This window comes from Schistocerca cancellata, chromosome 4 (assembly GCF_023864275.1).
Source record: "Schistocerca cancellata isolate TAMUIC-IGC-003103 chromosome 4, iqSchCanc2.1, whole genome shotgun sequence".
NCBI classification, from domain to species: domain Eukaryota; kingdom Metazoa; phylum Arthropoda; class Insecta; order Orthoptera; family Acrididae; genus Schistocerca; species Schistocerca cancellata.
Genome location: NC_064629.1, coordinates 59,743,549 through 59,764,149, shown reverse-complemented (window position 1 = coordinate 59,764,149; position 20,601 = coordinate 59,743,549). Strand labels below are relative to the sequence as shown.

The 20,601-nt window shown below is 41.3% G+C and overlaps 1 protein-coding gene across 1 annotated transcript in view; it reads right to left on the bottom strand.

Moving 5' to 3' along the window:
* LOC126184931 (zinc finger FYVE domain-containing protein 9) overlaps positions 1 to 11,297 on the bottom strand; it is a 412,866-nt gene extending 401,569 nt beyond the window's left edge. The window contains exon 1 of the mRNA XM_049927602.1: positions 10,895 to 11,297. Within this exon, the coding sequence (XP_049783559.1) occupies positions 10,895 to 10,952 (58 nt within the window). The 5' untranslated portion in view covers positions 10,953 to 11,297. The remainder of the gene's footprint in view (positions 1 to 10,894) is intronic.
* Between the last annotated feature and the right edge of the window lie 9,304 nt (positions 11,298 to 20,601).

Here is a 20,601-nt window from a genome sequence, read left to right as displayed (position 1 = left end):
TTGGTTTAACTTCTCATCCCTGTGAGGTTTCAGTTTCTGTATGATTTCCTCTTTCTACTTCTGGCACAGAAGAATACCATTCTTTTCTATAGCTTGCAGCTCTGTGGTTCTGTTAGCCAACAGTGGTAGACTACTGGCCTATTTTGTGCTGGGAGGGGACGCCTTGGCAAGTGTCTTCATCTCTTATGACGCTTGAGGACAAGGTACCTCCAACTACACTGATCTGAGGAAGATATTTGCAGGGCAGGGGGGGGGGGGGGGGGGGGGCAGGATTATCACTGATGCTGTGGGATTGTAGATCAAGGGAGCTGATGTCATCTCTCCAACAGAAAAATAGGCACTAATATGTGGCTAGGACCAGTAGTTATCATCTGAGACCTTGTCATCACAGTAGGTGTGGATTCTGGCACAATGTTTAAGAAGTCAGATATCATATCAATGGGAGATTCATTAAAACTTTTTCTTCGTGTCTTGATACGACAGGCGGTCAAGCATTTTATATTCCTGGATTTCTTCGCCCTCTTGAAAACGGAACACATTGGCTAACAAGGGAGGTGGAATTCTGGACAGTTTACACACGTAAGGGGTCTCCCTTGAGGGACTGGCTACCGTGCTGGATTTCGGGTGAGAACATAAATCTACTCTAACACAAGGTGCGAAAGATCACAGCACACAATGGATAGTTTATATACCACATAAGGTCTCCTGCCCCAGATGGCCTGCACTTTTGTGAAATTTCAGAAAGTGGAGCTCAAATGGCAAAAGGGGGTCATAAGTAAGTATGCCAAAAAGGTTGAAGGAAAGGTTATGAAATGAGTGACAACTGACAGGAGTCCTAATAACAGCTGAATCATAAAACTTAAAAGCTTCATTAGGTATAAGACTCCATTTAGTCACCTCTTATGACAGGTAAGGAATAACTGCCGGTCTATTCTAGCCCCCAATACCAGAGGTGGTGAAAGTTTATAGGGTCTTGACAACCTGCACTTGCCCTCTGCTTGAAGCGACTGCCACAGCTTCATGGCCTCTGGCTGATAACTTTGGCCATTTTGTGATACCAAATATCCAACACGATGCCACCTACCCCGAATGAAGGTTTCTCCCAATGGGCACCACCCAGCCAAAGCTACGGCCACCTGGAGTGATGGCTAGTCCCCAAGTCCCAGTGCCCCCAGACAGACAGCATGCACAGAGAGATTACAGCTCGAACATCAATAGTGTGATCCCTGCACAGTCGGGGCTACCAACAACCTCCCTCCCCCACATGGACTGGCTATCATGCTGGCTACTGGGTGAACCTGTCACACATGGCTTGCACATTCTTTAAATATGTTTAAAAAAAGTGGAGGTCAAACCCAGATTTATGGACCAAGTGTAAGTTAAACATAATACATGATATTAAATAATGGGAACAAAGTGGGAAAACCATATTCAATGTCCTTCAAGCAAGCTAGGCTTTCAGCAGGAAGTTTGTCTTGCATGATAAATCTGAGAAAATATATAGTCACGAGTGTACAATTGCAGCACAGGAAGGGAACAAGTGTTGCAATCGCTTGGGGCACCATGTTTGCCACACACATACTCACAGAGGAACTGAGAGTTCCCTGAGGGGAATGTGAAAATGTGTGTTTCAGTGTAAGCCTGAAATGACTCTTCAGAGATATGTTGAAGACTGAACAGCCTACACCAGTCATACTGTCTCATTCAGAATTGGAGACACAGTTTGATAGACTGAAGTACATTAGCAATTCAGGTTGACTTATACATCCATTACACAGTGAGATGTTCATAGATTTCCTGTGGGCAAAAGAATATTGTAAAAGGTGTTTTACTCAAAAACAGAAACAAGCTATGCAAATCCTGGGGGTGGTGTAATCTTTTTTTTTTTTAGATTTTAAAAAGGTTTACAATTCAGTTGACCAAGCAACTCTTCTTGGAATTCTGAAAGCAACTGGTTTAAATCAAAAAAGGACTAGTATTTGATAGACTGTTAATAAGGCCTCCTCCAAAGACAAGTTTATTGTAGAGATCGCAGATGATTTTGGAAACAGTAGGGGAGGCAGGCAAGGACATGGACCCTCACATCTACTTCTCAATCACACGCTCAAGAAAGTGCTTTGGTAGGGGCGACAAGAAATGAGTGACAAAGGTAATGAAAATTGACTCAGGTTTCACTACAGAAACATGACTGGCATTATCTGCCTAGTCTTCGCAGATTAACTCATATTTTGTTCTGGATTGCTTGGCACAGCTGCAGAACAACTCAATAAATAGAAAACACAGGCACCAAAGGTGGGACCAGAGATCTCCATCAACAAAACGGAATTTGTAACTATCATCAAGTCACCGTCCAGAGTACTTGAGGTGCAAGAAGAGTGACCAAACAAACGCTGAATTTTAGATACATAGGAGAGTGGATAGAATCAAACACCTCTGAGGAAGAAGGCTTGGCATGCTGGATCAGGAAACTACAAACAGCATGTCAACTAACCAAAATTGTCTACAAGAAGAAACCATATCCATTAATGCCAAGATATGAGATTGTTACACAGTAATATCACTGGAGGCCCCATATCAAGGTGTCTACAGATTTTCAGAGGATTAAATTTGTAACTTTTTCATAACTTACCTGACAATTAAATTCATCATGCACAATGCTGCTTTCATGGGCGCTCAAAGTACAAGTTTGTGTTGCCCACAATGTGTGCTTATCATACATGGAAGAGGAGTGTGTTCCCCCCTGCACTCCATCTCTTCCCGCAGTAAATACTGTGCACTCTTCCTGCTTTACAAATGCCAAGTTACAGTGCGGGAGTAGTACTACTACGGCGTGGGATACATTTTGGTTTGCAAGAAATCGATTTTACTCTGATAATCCTTAATACCTTTAAAACAAGATTAAAATTCCCATTGTTTAATATTAATTATTAAAAAAACCTTTAAGGAAATGTCTTTCCAAAAAAAAATGAGGATTAAGGAGATTTAAATAGATATGAGAATGGACATAATAAAGAAAATCTGTTCTAACTGACACTCCCCCCAGAAACACAAGATGGCAGCACTGTTATGGGCATAGCTACAATTTATACATCATTTACACTAGATGTATACACCACATATAGCTCAACGAAGCCAACCTCCAAATTTCTCCATCCGCACCTGCCCATCAAGGACGCAAACCACACCAGCAAGGCTCTGGTAACATGGTTTGCACAGATGGACACATAAGTTTCCTACAGATAACAGTGCTAGTGAAATTTGTATTAAGCGAACTGCAGGATATAACATTTTTGAGGTAGTGCTAATTTGCTGCCCCTCCTAGAACTGCACCTGACTGACACACAAAACAAAATTCTTGTCCACCCACTCAATTACATCACATTTTCATTACTTTCATGACCATCTGTTCATTTTCATTACTATTTCATGACTTTCATGACCTGTAGACACCCTGAATATGCCACAGAATGCCTCACTATAAATACAATTAGTCTGATCAAGAACTTAGATATAAGAAAAGGATATTGAGGAAAATCCTACGTCCAGTCAAAGAAAACCGTGAATTCTGTACACATGTACAAAAAATCACAGGAGGGGGGTTGTTTTCTGCAGCCACATTGCTTGTGAGAGTCCTACAAGGCTGAGCAATTTGACCCTCCACTAACGTCTCAACGAGAAAATCAAGGGACCTGATTCGCTGAAGTAGAAAAGGACATGCAAGAAGTGAGAGTAACACACAAGGGTATCTAGAAATATCTCCCACTGAAGATGATGCTTAAAGAGCAGCTACCAAAACTGACAAAACATGGACTGAACCGAGGAAAGAAAAGCATCACAAATAAGTTGGAGCATACTAGGCTGAAGTTAAAGCCCAGCCACAAGGGAATGGAATAGTTCAGTTAAAATAGTGTTGAGATGGCTGATACGACGAAGAGTTAACGTGGCAGAGCTGAATTTCCTTATTATTTAAAATAATATTGGACACAAATGGATCATAAAAAGATAGGAAGATATGCTTGAAAGCCCATTTATGTAAATGGGCACATATATGCCTCCCAACACTATGGTAAGGCTTTCCAAGATAAAAAAAAAAGGTATCTATAGGTGATGTTTGCATAGAAAGGCCAGTTGTATAGCAGCCCAAAGAAAAATCAGGTTATCAATACCAACAGTTGTGTAATATCCCTAGAACTTACACTGAAAGATGCCAAAGAACTGGATGTATTCGGACACAAGCAAACCAGCAGTTCACCTCATTCCAATACATTTTTTTGATGCACCTAGTGAGGGTAGCAACAATGAGGATAGCAACTTCGTTACTTAAATTTTTCGACAATTTTTAGAGATGTGGTTAAATTGACATGAATACATGTGCCCTGTAATTGTTCCATTCTCAAAAATTTTTATGATTTCTTTACCCATCCATGCAAAGTACCAAACATTTCACAATGGATCTTATTATTATTATTATTATTATTGTAGGGGAACATATTAAAAGCTGCAGTCAATGCAGATCCATCTCCCATATGCTGCAATGTTTGAAGAAAGCTAGTTAGCTGTGCCATGCCCTGCTTGCCCTTTGTATCCCTATATGGTATCGCCATAATTTAGAAACTTTGTACCGCACATTGAGTACAGCATGATGAAAGTCACTGTCCAGTCACAAATAAGCACTCGACATGCGCAGGCACGAAGAAGCACTCAACTCGTGACTCAGTACCACCAAGGACTGGAGCAACCGAATAACGTTTTCCACCGGGGTTTCGACTACCTCTCATTGTCCACTAAAATGCAGAATATCCTCCCCGCCCCTCCCACAGTGTTATTCTGTCACCCACCTAACCTATACAATATCTCTGTTCATCCCTACTCCACCCTGCTCCTACCCCCTTGCCTCATGGCTGGATGCTAGACCCTGTCCCAGAAACCCTCACAACACCACATATTCCAGTTCTGTCACAAGCATCTCCTATCCCATCAAAGGCAGGACCACCTGTGAAAGCAGTGTTGTGCTCTAGCAACTAAGCTGTGACCACTGTCCAACTTTCAATGTGGGAATGACAACTAAGCTTTTCTGTCTGCCTGAATGGCCACTGCCAAACTGTGGCCAAGAGACTGCTGGACCACCTAGCTGATGAAAATTTCATACAACACTATGCGCTTCACTTTAATGACAGATTCACAGCCTGTGCCATCTGGATTCTTCCTGCCAACACCAGCTTTCCTGTCCTTGATGCCTATAACCTACCTGGCATTAACCTTCACTAGTCCCCGACCTCCACCTACCTACCCCCTTCCGTGCTCCCACTGCAACATTACACACTCCTATCCTGTCAATATACCCACTAATCTTTTCCCTTCTCTACTTCTCTTCTTCCTCTCATCCCAGCACAGTCTCCTGACAGTGCACCTAGCAACCCTATCCTGTCCCCATAATGTTACCCAATACCTCCATCTTACCCCCCACCAATCTCCCCACCACCCAGCACATGCTGGTCACACATCAGATACAGGAGCAGTCAGGCCCCAGAGACAGTAGGTGTGTGTGTGTGTGTGTGTGTGTGTGTGTGTGTGTGTGTGTGTGTGTGTGTGTGTGTGTGAGAGAGAGAGAGAGAGAGAGAGAGAGAGAGAGAGAGAGAGACATAATGAATTTTGCTGTTTGCAGGTACACGCATGCAGTCATGTTAAACCAACATTGAAACCACCATGTCACAGTACTGTAGTTCACAACTAGGGGAGCAAAAACAAAATGGTGCTGTCTATTTATAAAATAGAATATCACATGTAATACTTTTTCTTTCTTCTGAAGATTAAAAACACTGCAACAATCCATGCTGAGAAGGCAGCAACACTGCACCATCATATTGAGTAGGAAGTTCAGAAACTACCAGCATGGCAATAACTAGTCTGAATGGCAATGAACAAAGTGACCACCCATCTCTCTGTGAAGAACTGGGAATTACAAGAGAAGCGAAGGTTCTGGCGCTTGAAGACTGGCATATCACAACTGAGGCAATAAGCAAAAACTGAAAATCAGTTGTGGATCAGTTTTCAACATCTTGCACAACATTTTGAACATGACAAAGGTTCTGTGACTGTTCACACCTATTCAAAAAGTGTGCTGAACTGAGACGAATGTGGAATTGTTGCAGTTGTGTCCCAACAATCCAAATGACTTCTTGAGCCTCCTAATCATCACAGATGAGTGCTAGCCATATCCTAGTGACCTTGAGACAATAGAGCAAAGCAAACACTTGAAATGGGGATTCACCTCCATTGAAAGAAGCTGTCAAGATGAAGTGTCATGGTAAGCTATCCGAAAAGGTGATTTTGCTCCACCACACCCCAGCTGATTCTGCACATGACACAGTCACATCTGCTGCTTCTTTCAGCTAGACTTATCAAATTTTATAAGACTTACCATAAGAAAACATGCATCCTACATTGACAACTAACACACACAAAAAAAGAAGCCATATACACAATGTATGTCACTCTTCACATAATATACCAATGGATCACACTGTTCCCTACACCAAAGTTATTTATGACTGTGGTGTCACCGCCAGACACCATACTTGCTAGGTGGTAGCCTTTAAATCGGCTGCGGTCCGCTAGTATATGACGGACCCGCGTGTCGCCACTGTCAGTGATTGCAGACCGAGTGCCGCCACACGGCAGGTTAGAGAGACTTCCCTAGCACTAGCCCCAGTTGTACAGCCGACTTTGCTAGAGATGTTTCACTGACAAATTACGCTCTCATTTGCCGAGACGATAGTTAGCATAGCCTTCAGCTACGTCATTTGCTACGACCTAGCAAGGCGCCATTATCATTTGCTATTTATCTTGTGATGCATGTACCGTCAGACCAATGTTCACCAATTATGGATTAAAGCTAAGTATTCCAGAAGCTACGTACCTTTTTTACTAGACTCAACTCCTATAACTGATCCAGACGTCACGCCAGCCTGCGTGAGCTTAAACGCGTGCCTTTTGGCTTCCTCAGAGTGGCTTGGTTGTCTTGCCAAGTCACAACAATGACTGTGGCGAGTGTCACACTAGAAATCCATATGTCTGGACTTCAATGGAAATACGGAAGCGTCCGATCCCGCCCGTCTGCTTTGACCCATGACGTCACAAATATGGCGGAAACAAAAACAAACACACACACTTTCCACAAGAAGCCTAATGACACTAACGGGACAAGCGCGGGAAATGGGTTGTTTTGGGTGGGGGGGGTGGGGGGGGGCAAACTAAATATAAACAAATTTAGACGCCTTGCGTAGCTACAACGTGTAAGCGAAGACAGCCATGCATGAATACCCACCCACCTCCCCAGGGGTCGTAACCCCTGCAACCCATAGAAGATAAAGATGCTTCAGTAGCTGATTAGTGTTTTTCGTCGTTTTAAGAAAAAAAAATCTCACAGGATAGAATGAACAGATCAGAAAGATAAATATAATAAACTAAAACAGAAATTGGAGGAAACAGATAATTAAAATAAGTAATAAGAGTTTTTAAATTAAAAAAAAAATCTCACAAGATAGAACGAACAGATCAGAAAAGTAAACAGAATAAGATAAAACAGAACTGGAGACAGCCACACTCAAACCAAACTCCGCACCGTCATGACGTCACACATGACAACACCCTTATGTCACGGGTCAAAGCCGACGCGTGGGATCGGACGCTTCTGTCGACCCACTTCAATAATCAATCAACCATGGATTTTTTCCCCTGTCAATTATCACTAACAAACCTTTGGCCCAACAGTACATTTACCTCTAACATGTGTGAAATATATCTTAACTTAGGGAAAATATTAATAGTTTTGGTTCTCCCTTTACACTGGTGTTTCGGTGGAGCAAGATAGACATGCTCAATAATGACACACACACACTGGAACAATTTTCAGAATGATGCAAAAGGAAAATATTACTAACGTAACAGAAAAATATGAATAGAGAAAGAACTCACAGTTGTTAAGCACTAATATAGATACAGAGTCCATTAATAAATCACCTCCTTCTAGCCTATAAATAATTGTACACATGACTTAAAAAATGAAGGTTCACATTCAGCTACAACAAGTCAGTGAGGAGTTCAGGAAGACCAGCGTAATGAGTCTCATAAATATAGCTGATAAAATATATACAAGCTCATAGCTCTTGGAAACCCAAGCAACGCACAAGGAAAATACATGCACAAACAGGTGTTCCAAGAATATTTGAACTGATGACAAATCTTGCTACAAAATGTTCTTTTTTATAGCTAACATGAATCTTGCAGAATTTTTAGTTTAATGATGATAAAAACCCTTTTTGGAATTGTCTGTTCAATGCTCAACTTGGCTATTATCTCCTCCACATTTACCTACAGACACATCTACATATATACTCTGAAAACCACTGTAAAGTGTATGGTTCAGGGTCTCTCTCACTGTACCAGTTAGCAGGGCTTTTTCCCATTCGATTCCTGTGTAAGAGTGTTGGAGAAATGACAGTTTAAATGCCCCTGGCCATGCTGTAATTAATCTGATCTTATCCTTACTATCCCTATTGGAGTAATATGTGGGGGGTTGTAGTATATTTCTCGAGTCATCATTTGAAACTGGTTCTTGAAATATTGACAGTAGACTTTCTTGGGACAGTTTACATTAATCTTCAAGAGTCTGCTAGTTCAGTCCCATCAATATCTCAGTGACACTGCTGCTGTCCTCCTCTGTACACATTCACATTCAATACTCCCTGCTAATTCTATTTGGTACAGGTCCCACACACTTGAGAAATATTCTAGGGTGTGTCGCCCAAGTGATTTCTAAGCAATCTCCTTTGTAGAGTCATTGCATTTCTCTAGTATTCTACCAATAAACTGAACACTGCTACCTGCTTTACCCACAACTGAGCCTATGTGATTGTTTCACTTCATGCCCCTACCTTAGTATTTGTATGAGTTTACAGATTCCACCTGCATAGCATACAATGTTTTTTGTTTTGTGAAATGCACAATCTTACATTTCTGAACATTTACAGCAAGTTGCCATTCATTGCACCACTTTGAAATCTTATTATGGTCTGACTGACTATTTGTAAAGCTTCGTTCAGACTGTACTTTGTTGCAGAAGACTGCATCAACTGCGAAAAGTCTGACGTTACTATTGATATTGTGCGTCAGATCATTAATATACAACATGAATGGCAAAGGGCCCAGCACACTTCCCTGCAGTACACCTGAAGTTACTTCTACATCATCAATGACTCTCCATCCAAGATAACATGTGCATCCTCCCTACCAAGGATCCCCAATCCAGTCACTTATTTCATTCTGATACACCATATGACGGTGCTTTCGATAATGTGCGTAGGTGTGGTTCCAACTTAAATCCTTTTTTGAAAATCAGGAAATACTGCTTCTACCTGACTGTCTTGATTCATAGCTTTCAGGATGTCATGTCAGAAAAGTGCGAGTTGGGTTTCACATGATCTACATTTTCGAAATTTGTGCTACTTGGCATGAAGGAGATCTTTATGTTCAAAATACCTCTTTATGGTTGAGCTCAGAATATGTTTTAAGATTCTACAACAAATGGGTGTCAAGGATATCGGATAACTTTGCATATGACCCAAATTTCTTTGCTACAGTAGTCACTGAATGCTACACACATTGCTCTCCTGACCGCCAAATGTGTTTCATTCATGATCTCTCTACCTATAGCCCTCTGCTTTGTTTTATATCTATTATGGAGTAGACTGTGTCTTTAGATGTTTCTTTACAGTGAAAGTATGCCATGAAAGATCTCACCAATTGTGAATCGTCCTACTGGGTGTATATGTAGCCAGTGCATGGTCAACTATTCTTTTAAACTTGAGCTGTAAATGCTCCTGCACTGTGTTGTAAGTTTTAAGTTCCTCATTGAGTTATGACACTATTGTTTCTCTGTCTAGTTTGCTGAACTTATAAATCTTTCTGCTTGTTTTAGTTGCTGTTTGTGTTTTGGTATTCAATGTTGCTATAACTGCCTTGTGATCAGTGAGACCAGTTTTGATGTGGACTTCCTCAAAGAGGTCACACCTAGTTGTAGCCACTGGATCTAACAGATTTCCATCATGAGAGGGGTTCTCAACTACCTGTTCTAGGTAGTTTTCAGAGAAGACATTCAGTAACATTTCACAGGATGTCTTGCCATGCCCAATGCATGCTGATCCTTTCATTCTATATACCACCTTCTCCACTGCTTGAGTGTTACAAGTAATAGGCACATAACATTAACATGTTGTAATATTTTATCTGTTCTGGAGTTACTTATATGTAATATTTTTCTGTTCAGTTATGTAAAATTTGTATACATCTTGACAGACAATATTTTTTTCTCCCTGGCGGATTTAAGGAGCCATTTCTGTTACATTGAGCAGGTGCTCATCATACCTTAATGGAGTGACTGGAGATTATTCATGCTGGAATGCATAAAGCATAGGGGCTGATCATGCATAATGACATTGTCCGAACACACACATATATTCTTTCCATTAATACTTTACAGATGACCAGTCTCCATGTGTCACAAACACATTTGAGAAAGCACCATAGATATGAATATCACGTTTATACACAACAAAAATGATCATTCTCAAATTCAGTTCACAGAATTACTCTAGTATGACTTATCATTCAGTTTATCCCACTACATTCCGCACACTGAAAGTAACTTGCTGTTTCCTCATACGATAATTAAAACTGTGTTTTGAATACAGTGTGACATCTGCTAAATCGTTTAACCTCGCAATGTATGTCTCACTATCTAGTAATTTAGCTTGTTGTTCGAAATTTGTTATATTCTTATCACGAAGTAAATGACTGATAACTAGTGTATATGTTTACAACATATAATGCTTACCTTCATTGAATTCAAATTCATCCAAAACTTTGTCCAAGTCTACTGTAAATTTTTCCATTTTTCAGAATGTTGTCATACGAGATTAACAGGAGTGTCTAAGGTACGGATTACCGACTGGAAGAAATAAATGACATTACAAACGCAGGATCGCATCGACTAAAGAGACTTGTCAAAATAGTCAGTGTTTCTCTGTGATGCACGGACTTTTGAAACTCGCATAAATTTTCAAAAGACGTGAAAATATGGTACAGGTCGAAAATGTATTGTTTCTGCATTTTACTTTGACACAAAACTCACTGTTTGCACCGTCATTAACACTACGAAAACAATTTCATAACCGCACTGATTATCTGTCACTGGGTAAACAAGCTCTCACTTCATCAGCGAAACACGGAAAAATAAGACATCTTTGGTCTGAGTACATCGTATTGCGTCTACGTCGCCCAACCAAGCCCAACGCATATGACTTGTCAAAGTTGTTAATCGAATTATAGCAATTAGGGTCTTGCAAATACGGTTCACTTTACAAACAGAAAAATCTTGATTTGTATACGGTTCATCATCTTAGGTTCCACCTTAGCAAAGTAAGATGTGACGCTATAAGTCGAAATGTAACAAATTTCTCTACAAAATACTTTCTCAGCTGGCATCAGTTTTAAGTTCAAAAATTGAAAATGAAGAGACTGAATATTAGCTTCAAAATTGATTTGATTTCGACTGAAAGATAAAATAAATAACAATAAGAATGTTGTGGTAACACATTTTTCATTCCAGTGCGATAAACCCTTAAGACCAAAAATATTCCAGTAAAAAAGAAATGACAACATTGAAAAAATGCAGACATGAATATAGGCAGTGCACTTGTGCAGTACCTGAGGACAAAACTTGATATATTATCATTCTTTGTTGAGGAAGTGAGACCTGATTTATTGGGTAGATGGCAAGTCCAACCAAAAACAGAATACTATTGATGTATAGAATACGTGGAAATGGTGCAGCGAAACTGTTATTCACGGTGGTGCGGTTGTATATGAAAATAGTAATTGTAACACCGTCTCTAATTCTCACTGTGAGAAAAGCGTCTCCATCGCGGCAGTATGTGAGGCGAGCAGGCAGGTGCAAAGGTGCTGGCATGTGATTCCATAAAAGAGCCTGTTTTTCTACAGTACCACAAGGCGGTCAGGCCGAGCAGTGCAGCTGTGGCGACAGAATCACAGTGTAGCTACGAACCGTCCTGAGAGGAGGTTCCACACCACTGGGGCACAAAAGTGTTGATCTGCAAGAGCCTGGAAGCAACACATCAGCACAACAAAAGTACCATTTGCCACACTATAAACACCCTTTGATTCTGGCACGGTCATGCATAGTCAGGCAGCACCTTTCATGACACCAGAGCTTACGAAAGTCTCCACCATGTTATGGGCCAGCCAGCAGCCAACACTGGTCGATTAGCCATCTTCACCAGACCAGCTCCTGGAGTTATTTTTGCATCTGTGGGCTTGGAGCAGTACTATGGATGAGCTAAGCCCACCCGGTTAGCCATGCGGTCTAACGCATGGCTTTCCAGCCTGGGAAGGGGCGTCTGGTCCCTGGCACGAATCCGCCTGATGGACTTGTGTCGAGGTCTGGTGAGACAGCCAGTCTGTGTATGGTTTTTAGGCGGTTTTCCATATACCTGGGCGAATGCGGGCTGGTTTCCCTTATGTCACCTCAGCTACACTATGTCGGCAATTGCTGCACAAACAAGTTCTTCATGTACCCGTACTCCACCATTACTCTACCACGCAAACATAGGGGTTACACTCGTCTGGTGTGAGACGTTCCATGGGGGGTCCACCAGGGACCGAACTGCACAATAACCCTGAAAGAGTGGTTTGGTGTGGGGCGGCATAGGAGTGAAGTGGACTGTGGTGGTCATTGTGGGGTTGTGGGCCACTGTGGCTGCAATGCGGACGGAGCCTCTCCGTCGTTTCTAGGCCCCGGTTAACATACAATACAATGGATGAGCTATCTCCAGGCTCTATAGCAGCAGCCTGACTTCTGCTTTGGAGGTAAGTGGTTCACAGCCAGGGTGGTAACGCCACCTGCACCAGGGCTAGCTGCTCTTCTGGTAGCAATGTACCACCGCAAGAAACTGGGCAGATGTTCACATCACTGGCACTTCTGGTTCACAGTTGCATAGTGCTATCTGGAGCACAAGCTGCTGAATGAAGAAAACAGAATCAGAAAAACAAGATGCAGATTGCACACATTCAGCATGACTCTAGGGCTTTCTACAGTTGACAGCACAGCTGGCAGACCATGTGCCTGCAGGAGGGCATTGCCATGGCATTCCAGCACTTGGATCGTTGTAGCACAAGACTGAATAAAGATGTTTTATCTTGTGGGCCAGTTTTACAGGCCATCACAACTGCCCCAACATCCCACCACACCATCATCTCTACACCATAGTGGCTCCACTCACCACAGGTCGCTACAGATTGGTGTCAGGCGTATTTAGTGTCAGTGGACCTGGTCTGGCAGCTGGTGTCAGCACAGCCGACCACTTCATAATCACAGCACATAGTTTTGTTACACAATGGGATGAGTGAGCAGACTAAGTAGACTAATGATTTTTGTGTTTGGTTTTCCCTGTTTTGAGTTTAGAGGGTGTGGAGTATCAGTGGGAGGGGGGGGGGGGGGTTCAAAGAAATTTGAGAGTTACTCTTATACAGCCAGTGAAACCTATTGATCTCTCTCAGCTCTGCAGAACTACAAAGGAGCATTATTTATGACCAATGAGATATGGTCAGTGTAATTTGCTCAAGCATTCTGTACTTTGTACATAGTCTGTACTGGTAATTTGTGTTAATTATCATAAGTACACGCATGTGGCTAGTCAGTGCACAGAGTCAAGATGATTGATGATAAAACATAAAATGTAAATCTTGTATTGTTGTGTATGATCTATTGCAAGAATGTTCTGTGTTACTTAGTGTGTATTAGAGATTAATGTTTCACAATGACAGAGTCTCAGACCTGAGGTGTCGCTGGCCTGGAAGTAGTTCAAGCATTAGTTATTGAAGAAGCACAATTGAGAGAAGATGATACAGACTTGTGTGACAGCCTTCAGCTAAGGATGAACAGTTAAAACTAACGTAGCAACTGAGTCCTTTACTAGATCCAGTCACGACCAGTTGAATTACACCTTTCTGTGAGAAGTCAACTGATGATGTAATGTCTATTTTAAATTATCTGCAATTAGTAGCCAGAATTGGAGGATGGTCACTCGGTCAGTTACTGCAGCTGGCGAAGTTGCATTTGGTAGGAAAATGGTAAGGGGAAGCAAGAGATGAACACCTGCTCAATGCAAAAGGGAACCCCAGGCCCACTGTGTGGAGTCTGTGACAAATTTCGATACAATAAGCATAGATACAAACACGAAATGTAATATAATGGGAGTAGTGAAGGACACAAAGCACAAGTTCTTATTGGACACAGTGGTGTATGTGCCAGTAGTAAGTATGGATTTCGTGGGGCAGAGGCGACTGAACCCTCAATGCTGTAATTTATGTGTGAAGTCTTTGGGATTTGAAGTCTTTGGGATCAGCATAGAAGATTTTTCAAGTTTTAGGAATGAATAGAAGTCATGGCCCATGTAAGGGAAGGCTACTGCATAATCTTTGGTTAGACTTATGATAAAACAGCATGCTGAAATCGACGTTAGGTGACATGTAGTTCAAGTTTGAGGGACAGTGTTCCAGTCAGTGAAGCACTATCGCAAGATCCATTTCAGTTTTTAGGGATGTACCACTTGAACTGCAGTCAAGAACACTAAGGATTAATTTGCATGTTACTGTGCCGCATGGTACTGGGAAGTTGTTCTGGGTCAATGAGGAACTGCAGTGGCCTGTTAATGCATTGTGTTTGGTAGAACCACTCGCATCTACATCTACATGGATACGCACTTAAGTGCCTGGCAGACGGTTCATAGAACCACCTTCTCTATTATTCCAATCTCGAAAGCTCGTGAAAAAAACGAACACCTATATCTTTCCATGAGAGCTCTAATTTCCTTTATTTTGTTATGATGCTTGTTCTTCTCTGTGTAGATCGGCGTCAACAAAGTATTTTCGCATTCAGAGGGGAAAGTTGGTGATTGAAATTTCGTGAAAAGATTACGCCGCAACGAAAAACGCCTTTGTTTTAGTGACGTCCACCCCAGATCCTGTATCATATCAGTTACACCCTCTCCCCTAATTTGCGATAATACAAAACATGCAGCTCTTCTTTGAACTTTCTCAATGTACTCCGTTAATCTTACGTGGTAAGGATCCCAGAGCACGCAGCAGTACGGTACTCCAAAAGAGGAAGGACAAGTGTACGTAGTGTAGGCAGTCTCTGTAGTAAATTTGTTACATTTTCTAAGTGTTCTGCCAATAAAACGAAGTCTTCGGCTTGCTTTCCCCACAACATTTTCTATCTGTTCTTTCCAATTTAAGCGATTTGTAATTGTAATTCCTAGGTAGTTAGTTGAATTTACAGCCTTTAAATGTGACTGGTCTATCGTGTAACCAAAGTTTAACGGATTCCTTTTAGCAGTCATGTAGACTACCTCACACTTTTCATTATTTAAGGCCAATTGCCAATTTTTGCACCATACAGGTATCTTTTCTAAATCGTTCTGCAATTTGTTTTGAACTTCTGATAACTTTACTATACGATAAACGACAGCATCATTTGCAAACAACCTAAGATGGCTACTCAGATTATCTCCTAAATCGTTTCTGTAGATAAGGAACAGCAGAAGGTTCTACCTTGTGGAACGCCAGAAACCACTGCTGTTTTATTCGATGACTCTCCATCAATTACTACGAACTGTGAGCTCTCTGACAGGAAAATGATGTATTAGACACACCACATTGCATTGCAAGAAAAAGCATTGTATGTACACATGAGAGGTTGGATGGAAAAGTGGTACTTGTGGATTTGGATAATTTTGGAACTCATGGAGTAGAGCTGACAAAAGGAATGTTCGTATCTAATTTGGAAGTTCTGCATGATGTGGATAGCGTCTCAGTCAGTGTGCACCAGGATAATATGCAAACTGCCGATGAAACTAAATTGCTTATGAAAGTAGAGCTTCTTAAATGTATGGACATACTGGAAATAGAGAAGTTATTGTTTGAGTTAGAGGATTTCCTTTTCCATGATGGCCTTTATCACTGATGCCTATAACATTACATCATATCCCTACTGGAAATGAATCACTTGTATATTCTAAACATTACTGCAGACCATGATATTTGCAACCAATGTTGGAAAAATATATTAATCAACAACTAGCAGATGGAGTGATAGAGGGGGGCACTAGTCCATAGGAAGGCAGCCATGATGGTTGCATCAAAGAAGTCACAAAGTGGTACTAGAGATATAGGTGCTGCTTTAATTACAGACATCTTATCAGAAAAATCGCTAGCAATACCCATCCAATACCAAACAGCACTGAGGCTACAGACAAATTAGGGGAGTATAAGTCGTTCTCTACCATGGATCTGATGATAGGGTGGCACCAGACAGAGGTAGTCTCTGAAGACCATCTGAAAACAGCATCCTCGAATTGTTTTCGCAAAGGATATATCAGAACATACACAACATTTGCAACAGGTTTTTAGAAAGTTAGGAGCAGCACATTGAATACTGAGCTCGAAAAAACGTCACTTTACTTTAGAAGTAGTAGCATATTTAGGGTATGTGATTAGCAGTGAAGGAATAAGATGGATCTCAGATTGGTACAGACAATACAGGAATTTCCAATTCCTAGTAATACTAAAGAGTTACAGCCTTTCATGGTTTTAGTGAATTATTACAGAAGACTCATAAAAGGATTTGCTGGTGTGGAGGGACCACTTTTGCGACTGTTAAGAAAGGGCATAAAGTTTAAATGGGCAAAGGAATATCAACACATATTTGAGGAGCTAAGGAGGGCGTTAACATAAAGTACAATACTATTTGTTCCGGATTATGAGTGTGTTCTCGGTAAAATAGTAAATGGAGAGAAGCATTCGTAGCATATGTCTCTAGGGAATTGAACAGAGCAGAGAAAAACTATTCCACAAAAGAAAAAGAGATGTATGGAATCACATATTTCTGCTATTATTTGTGTGGAAAGAAGTTTAAAGTAATAACTGACAATGCAGCTTTTAGGTGGTTGTTAGGACTGAAAGATCCTTCTAGTAGATTGACCAGATAGGCATTGGGGTTGAGTGAATTCGAGTATGAAGCCCAATGCAAGCTTATGCAAACCTGGTAAGAAACATACAAAAGTGGATGGTTTATGCCTAAAGGTAGTTGTGATACAGACACTTGATCACAGTCTTACTCATTGGCAAACAGCACAACATGCTGATACAGAATGTGAACTGCACACAGTGACGCCACATATTACTGTATATGATGGGTAGTTTGTTTGGGACCGAAGGCAGTCATGCCAGTAGAGCCAAAAGAGGAAAGTGCAAGACCATTTATTGTTGGGACATGGTGGTTTTAGAACAATGAATAGGGGAATGGCAGAACACTACTTGGAGAAGTCAAGGAAAGAAGATGTGTATTTATATGTGAGACATGAAATACAATGTGCATAATGAGCAGATATCAGCCAGGTTATTGCAACAGTGTAACTGGTTATCATCAAACCTTATTTACAGACTTGTACAATGATTGTTCGTGTTGGGTGTCTCAAGGTGTTTCAATGTGTTCCAGATGCATTGACACAAGTATCGTCTTCAGCTGAGGTTACAGTTATGGGCAGTAGGAAGAAGGGGAAGGGTAAAAACCTTCTGTGACCTGCATGTGATATTTTATATGGATTAAGACTAACTAATAGGAGAGAATAGCTTATGTTTTATGTTAAGATGTATACAATTGATATGATAAGTGGTTAATGTGGAAGCATAAATGACTAATGCAGCGAATGATTGTGAAAATTGGGAGAATGAGTTGTGTCTCATGCTATGTGTAGTGTTATAACTCTGTGTTCATTTGTATGTAAGTTAGGTATTTTAGGGTTGCGTTTTCTTTTGTATATCTGCAAGATAGCAGACTTTTCATAGGGAGAAGGGGAGTGATGACGATTCCCTGTCACAGGATGCCACAGGTCGATGTAGAGATGAGGGGAGTCCTTGTATTGGCGGTGTTCCACCTCTTCACTGGGAGTGGAGTGGGTTCCCTGCAGGTACTACCGATGGAAACTGGATTATTTTTCGCGACACATGAAGATGTGATACTCACTAGCCACAGTTGGGCACTGAAACTGACCCTGAACACTTGGGAAACGTGTAATGAGATGGGACGGTTAGAGGACGTGTTTGTGGGGTTATGGCAAGAGACAGAAAGGAAAAACGTGTTAAATGATAAGTGAGTACGATATATCGCACTAGTCATATCAAAAATTGCGAGGGCAGATGCAGCAGATAGTGGAAGTGGTACCACATACAATAGAGTGACGTAAAAGAGGTTGGTTGGACACAGGGAGGGAAGAATACTAAAAACAGTATTTGGGACAGCGGACTTTGCTGATGTCTAGGGACTAAATGGTACAATAAAGTGACTAATGTGGCGATGAGGAACAAAGCCAACATGTAATGGCACAGTACGCCATTAGCCAGTTTGGAACAATGAGTATTGAATGATACAAGTGCACTATGGAGATTAGCAACAGGATATGATGGCTAATACCGTAAATCGGGAATTGTAAGTTACACAGGCCTGGGTGGATATTTTAAGTACGAGAGTGGCAGTAGTGAGACGGATGCAGTCTTTAGCCAATAAATTGTGGGACAGAGTTGCAGCAAGCAGTTTTACACGCTGTTCAATGACAGCAGAGTCCAGCTCTGTTACTGCAGAATCAGTTCTTTGTAGGCCTGCAGAGAACCAGAAGTTGCCTCCAGAATTAGAACTTGTCACCAAAACAGACGAATCAAACCTACCACTGAATTACCTGAGAGCAATGGTTGAGATTAAACTGAATATAGCACAATTGTGCATATCAGTTCGATTTCCAGTAACAATCAGCAAGCCCAGCTCAGGCGTTTTGCCATACAACCATACCCACTGAGTTGGGGAACCTTGGGGCAGTGTGCCCAAATCAAAACAGTGGAAGTATTACTGCTCTCAGAGGATTGTGATACTCACACTGTGATGACACTAACCACACTCCAACACTATCAAAGGGAGAAGGTTATAACCTGCTCCACTAGTGCAGTGCTTACGGGCACTGCACGTGTGAGGTTCTGTTGCACTCAGGTAGGACAGAATGTCAAGACTGTCCATGTGGCATCCTGGAGTTGCGACCCTGGTCTGCACTGTGTTTATCCTACACATGACACCAAAGTTGTAGTAGCAAACTGCCACAAGTGGGGCAGGCTCATGGGAGCTAAATTGTTGCAACTGCACAGGGGTGGAATAATTATTAACAGGACAGACTGTAATTTAATGGGCGAACCTTTCATCTTTTAGTCTCTGTTACAGGAGAAACTAAACTGAACATTATGCAGCTGCAGTCATGCTGACAAGAGAAGACACTAGGGGTGCTTCCAGTAAGACACTGGACTTACTTAAGTGAAACACTAGATCCTAACCTAACTCTACCCTTAAACCAGCTAAGAGACATGCAAGAAGGACAGATTTCAGTAGAGCAAATGCTTTCACATGTACAGCAATATTTGGTGGAGCTGCAGCAAACCATCACGACTACAAGTGTCACAGGCATAGACACCATGTTTATTTTGACTCTGTTTTGTGCAATGATCGCCTACCTTATGTGGAGAGCAGCTCATAAATGCAGCCCTATAGTACATTAGTTACCACTGGAGTGGTTAACCACCTGTTCATGAGGTAGTATGAATGATGCAAGAAACTGAATGTAATAATAACAGAAATGTGTTGTAATGTCCGATTGTTTGTAATTTGAAGGGCAGGAGTGATGTTGGGATAAGCAATGTTGCTTATAGTATGAGATGCTTTAAGGGTACAATGAGTGGCTATTGATGTAATAAATAGTTGTTAAATGTTTTAGAGGGGTTAGTGTTTATGGGGTAACTGAAACAAGAGCAGAGATTTTATGTAGTAACGTAAGGAAGCATGGATGAGCCAGTGGGCTAAGAATTGTAGGATGAGTCTTTTGTGCTTGATGAACAAACACTCATCATCACTGTACTGAGTTCTTAGATTTACTTCTAGAGGAAGCTGAGCTGATACTAGAACACATATAAAATATTAGCTCACTTTATTATAACTTGAAGAAGATGAAATATTTAACTTTGTAACAATCCATAGCCATAGGATATGTCATGTGTATCTGTTACAGTCACTGAACATTAACATATCACTTGATACAGTACAAGGTAAATAGTCTCTTCTTTCAAAATACAATTGAATGTAAACTTTGCTAAATAGTTCTGTCTACTACAATTATCGCTCTGCTGAGCTCTTTAGTGAGATTATGCTGTAGTTTTATGTGATGTTTGCATATTGGGGCTGAGTGGCACTACGCTCTGATGTAAGCAAGATTGCTGCACCGGTGGCGTATGGAATTCTTGAGGGGGTGCCTTTGTCGACATCTCTCGTTTGTCGTTGTGCCTGGAAGCGACTGTGCTTATTTGTGGTTGTGTCATGACTTACCAACCTTGCCTTGGGATCTCATTCTCAAGACGGCAACACAGAATGTG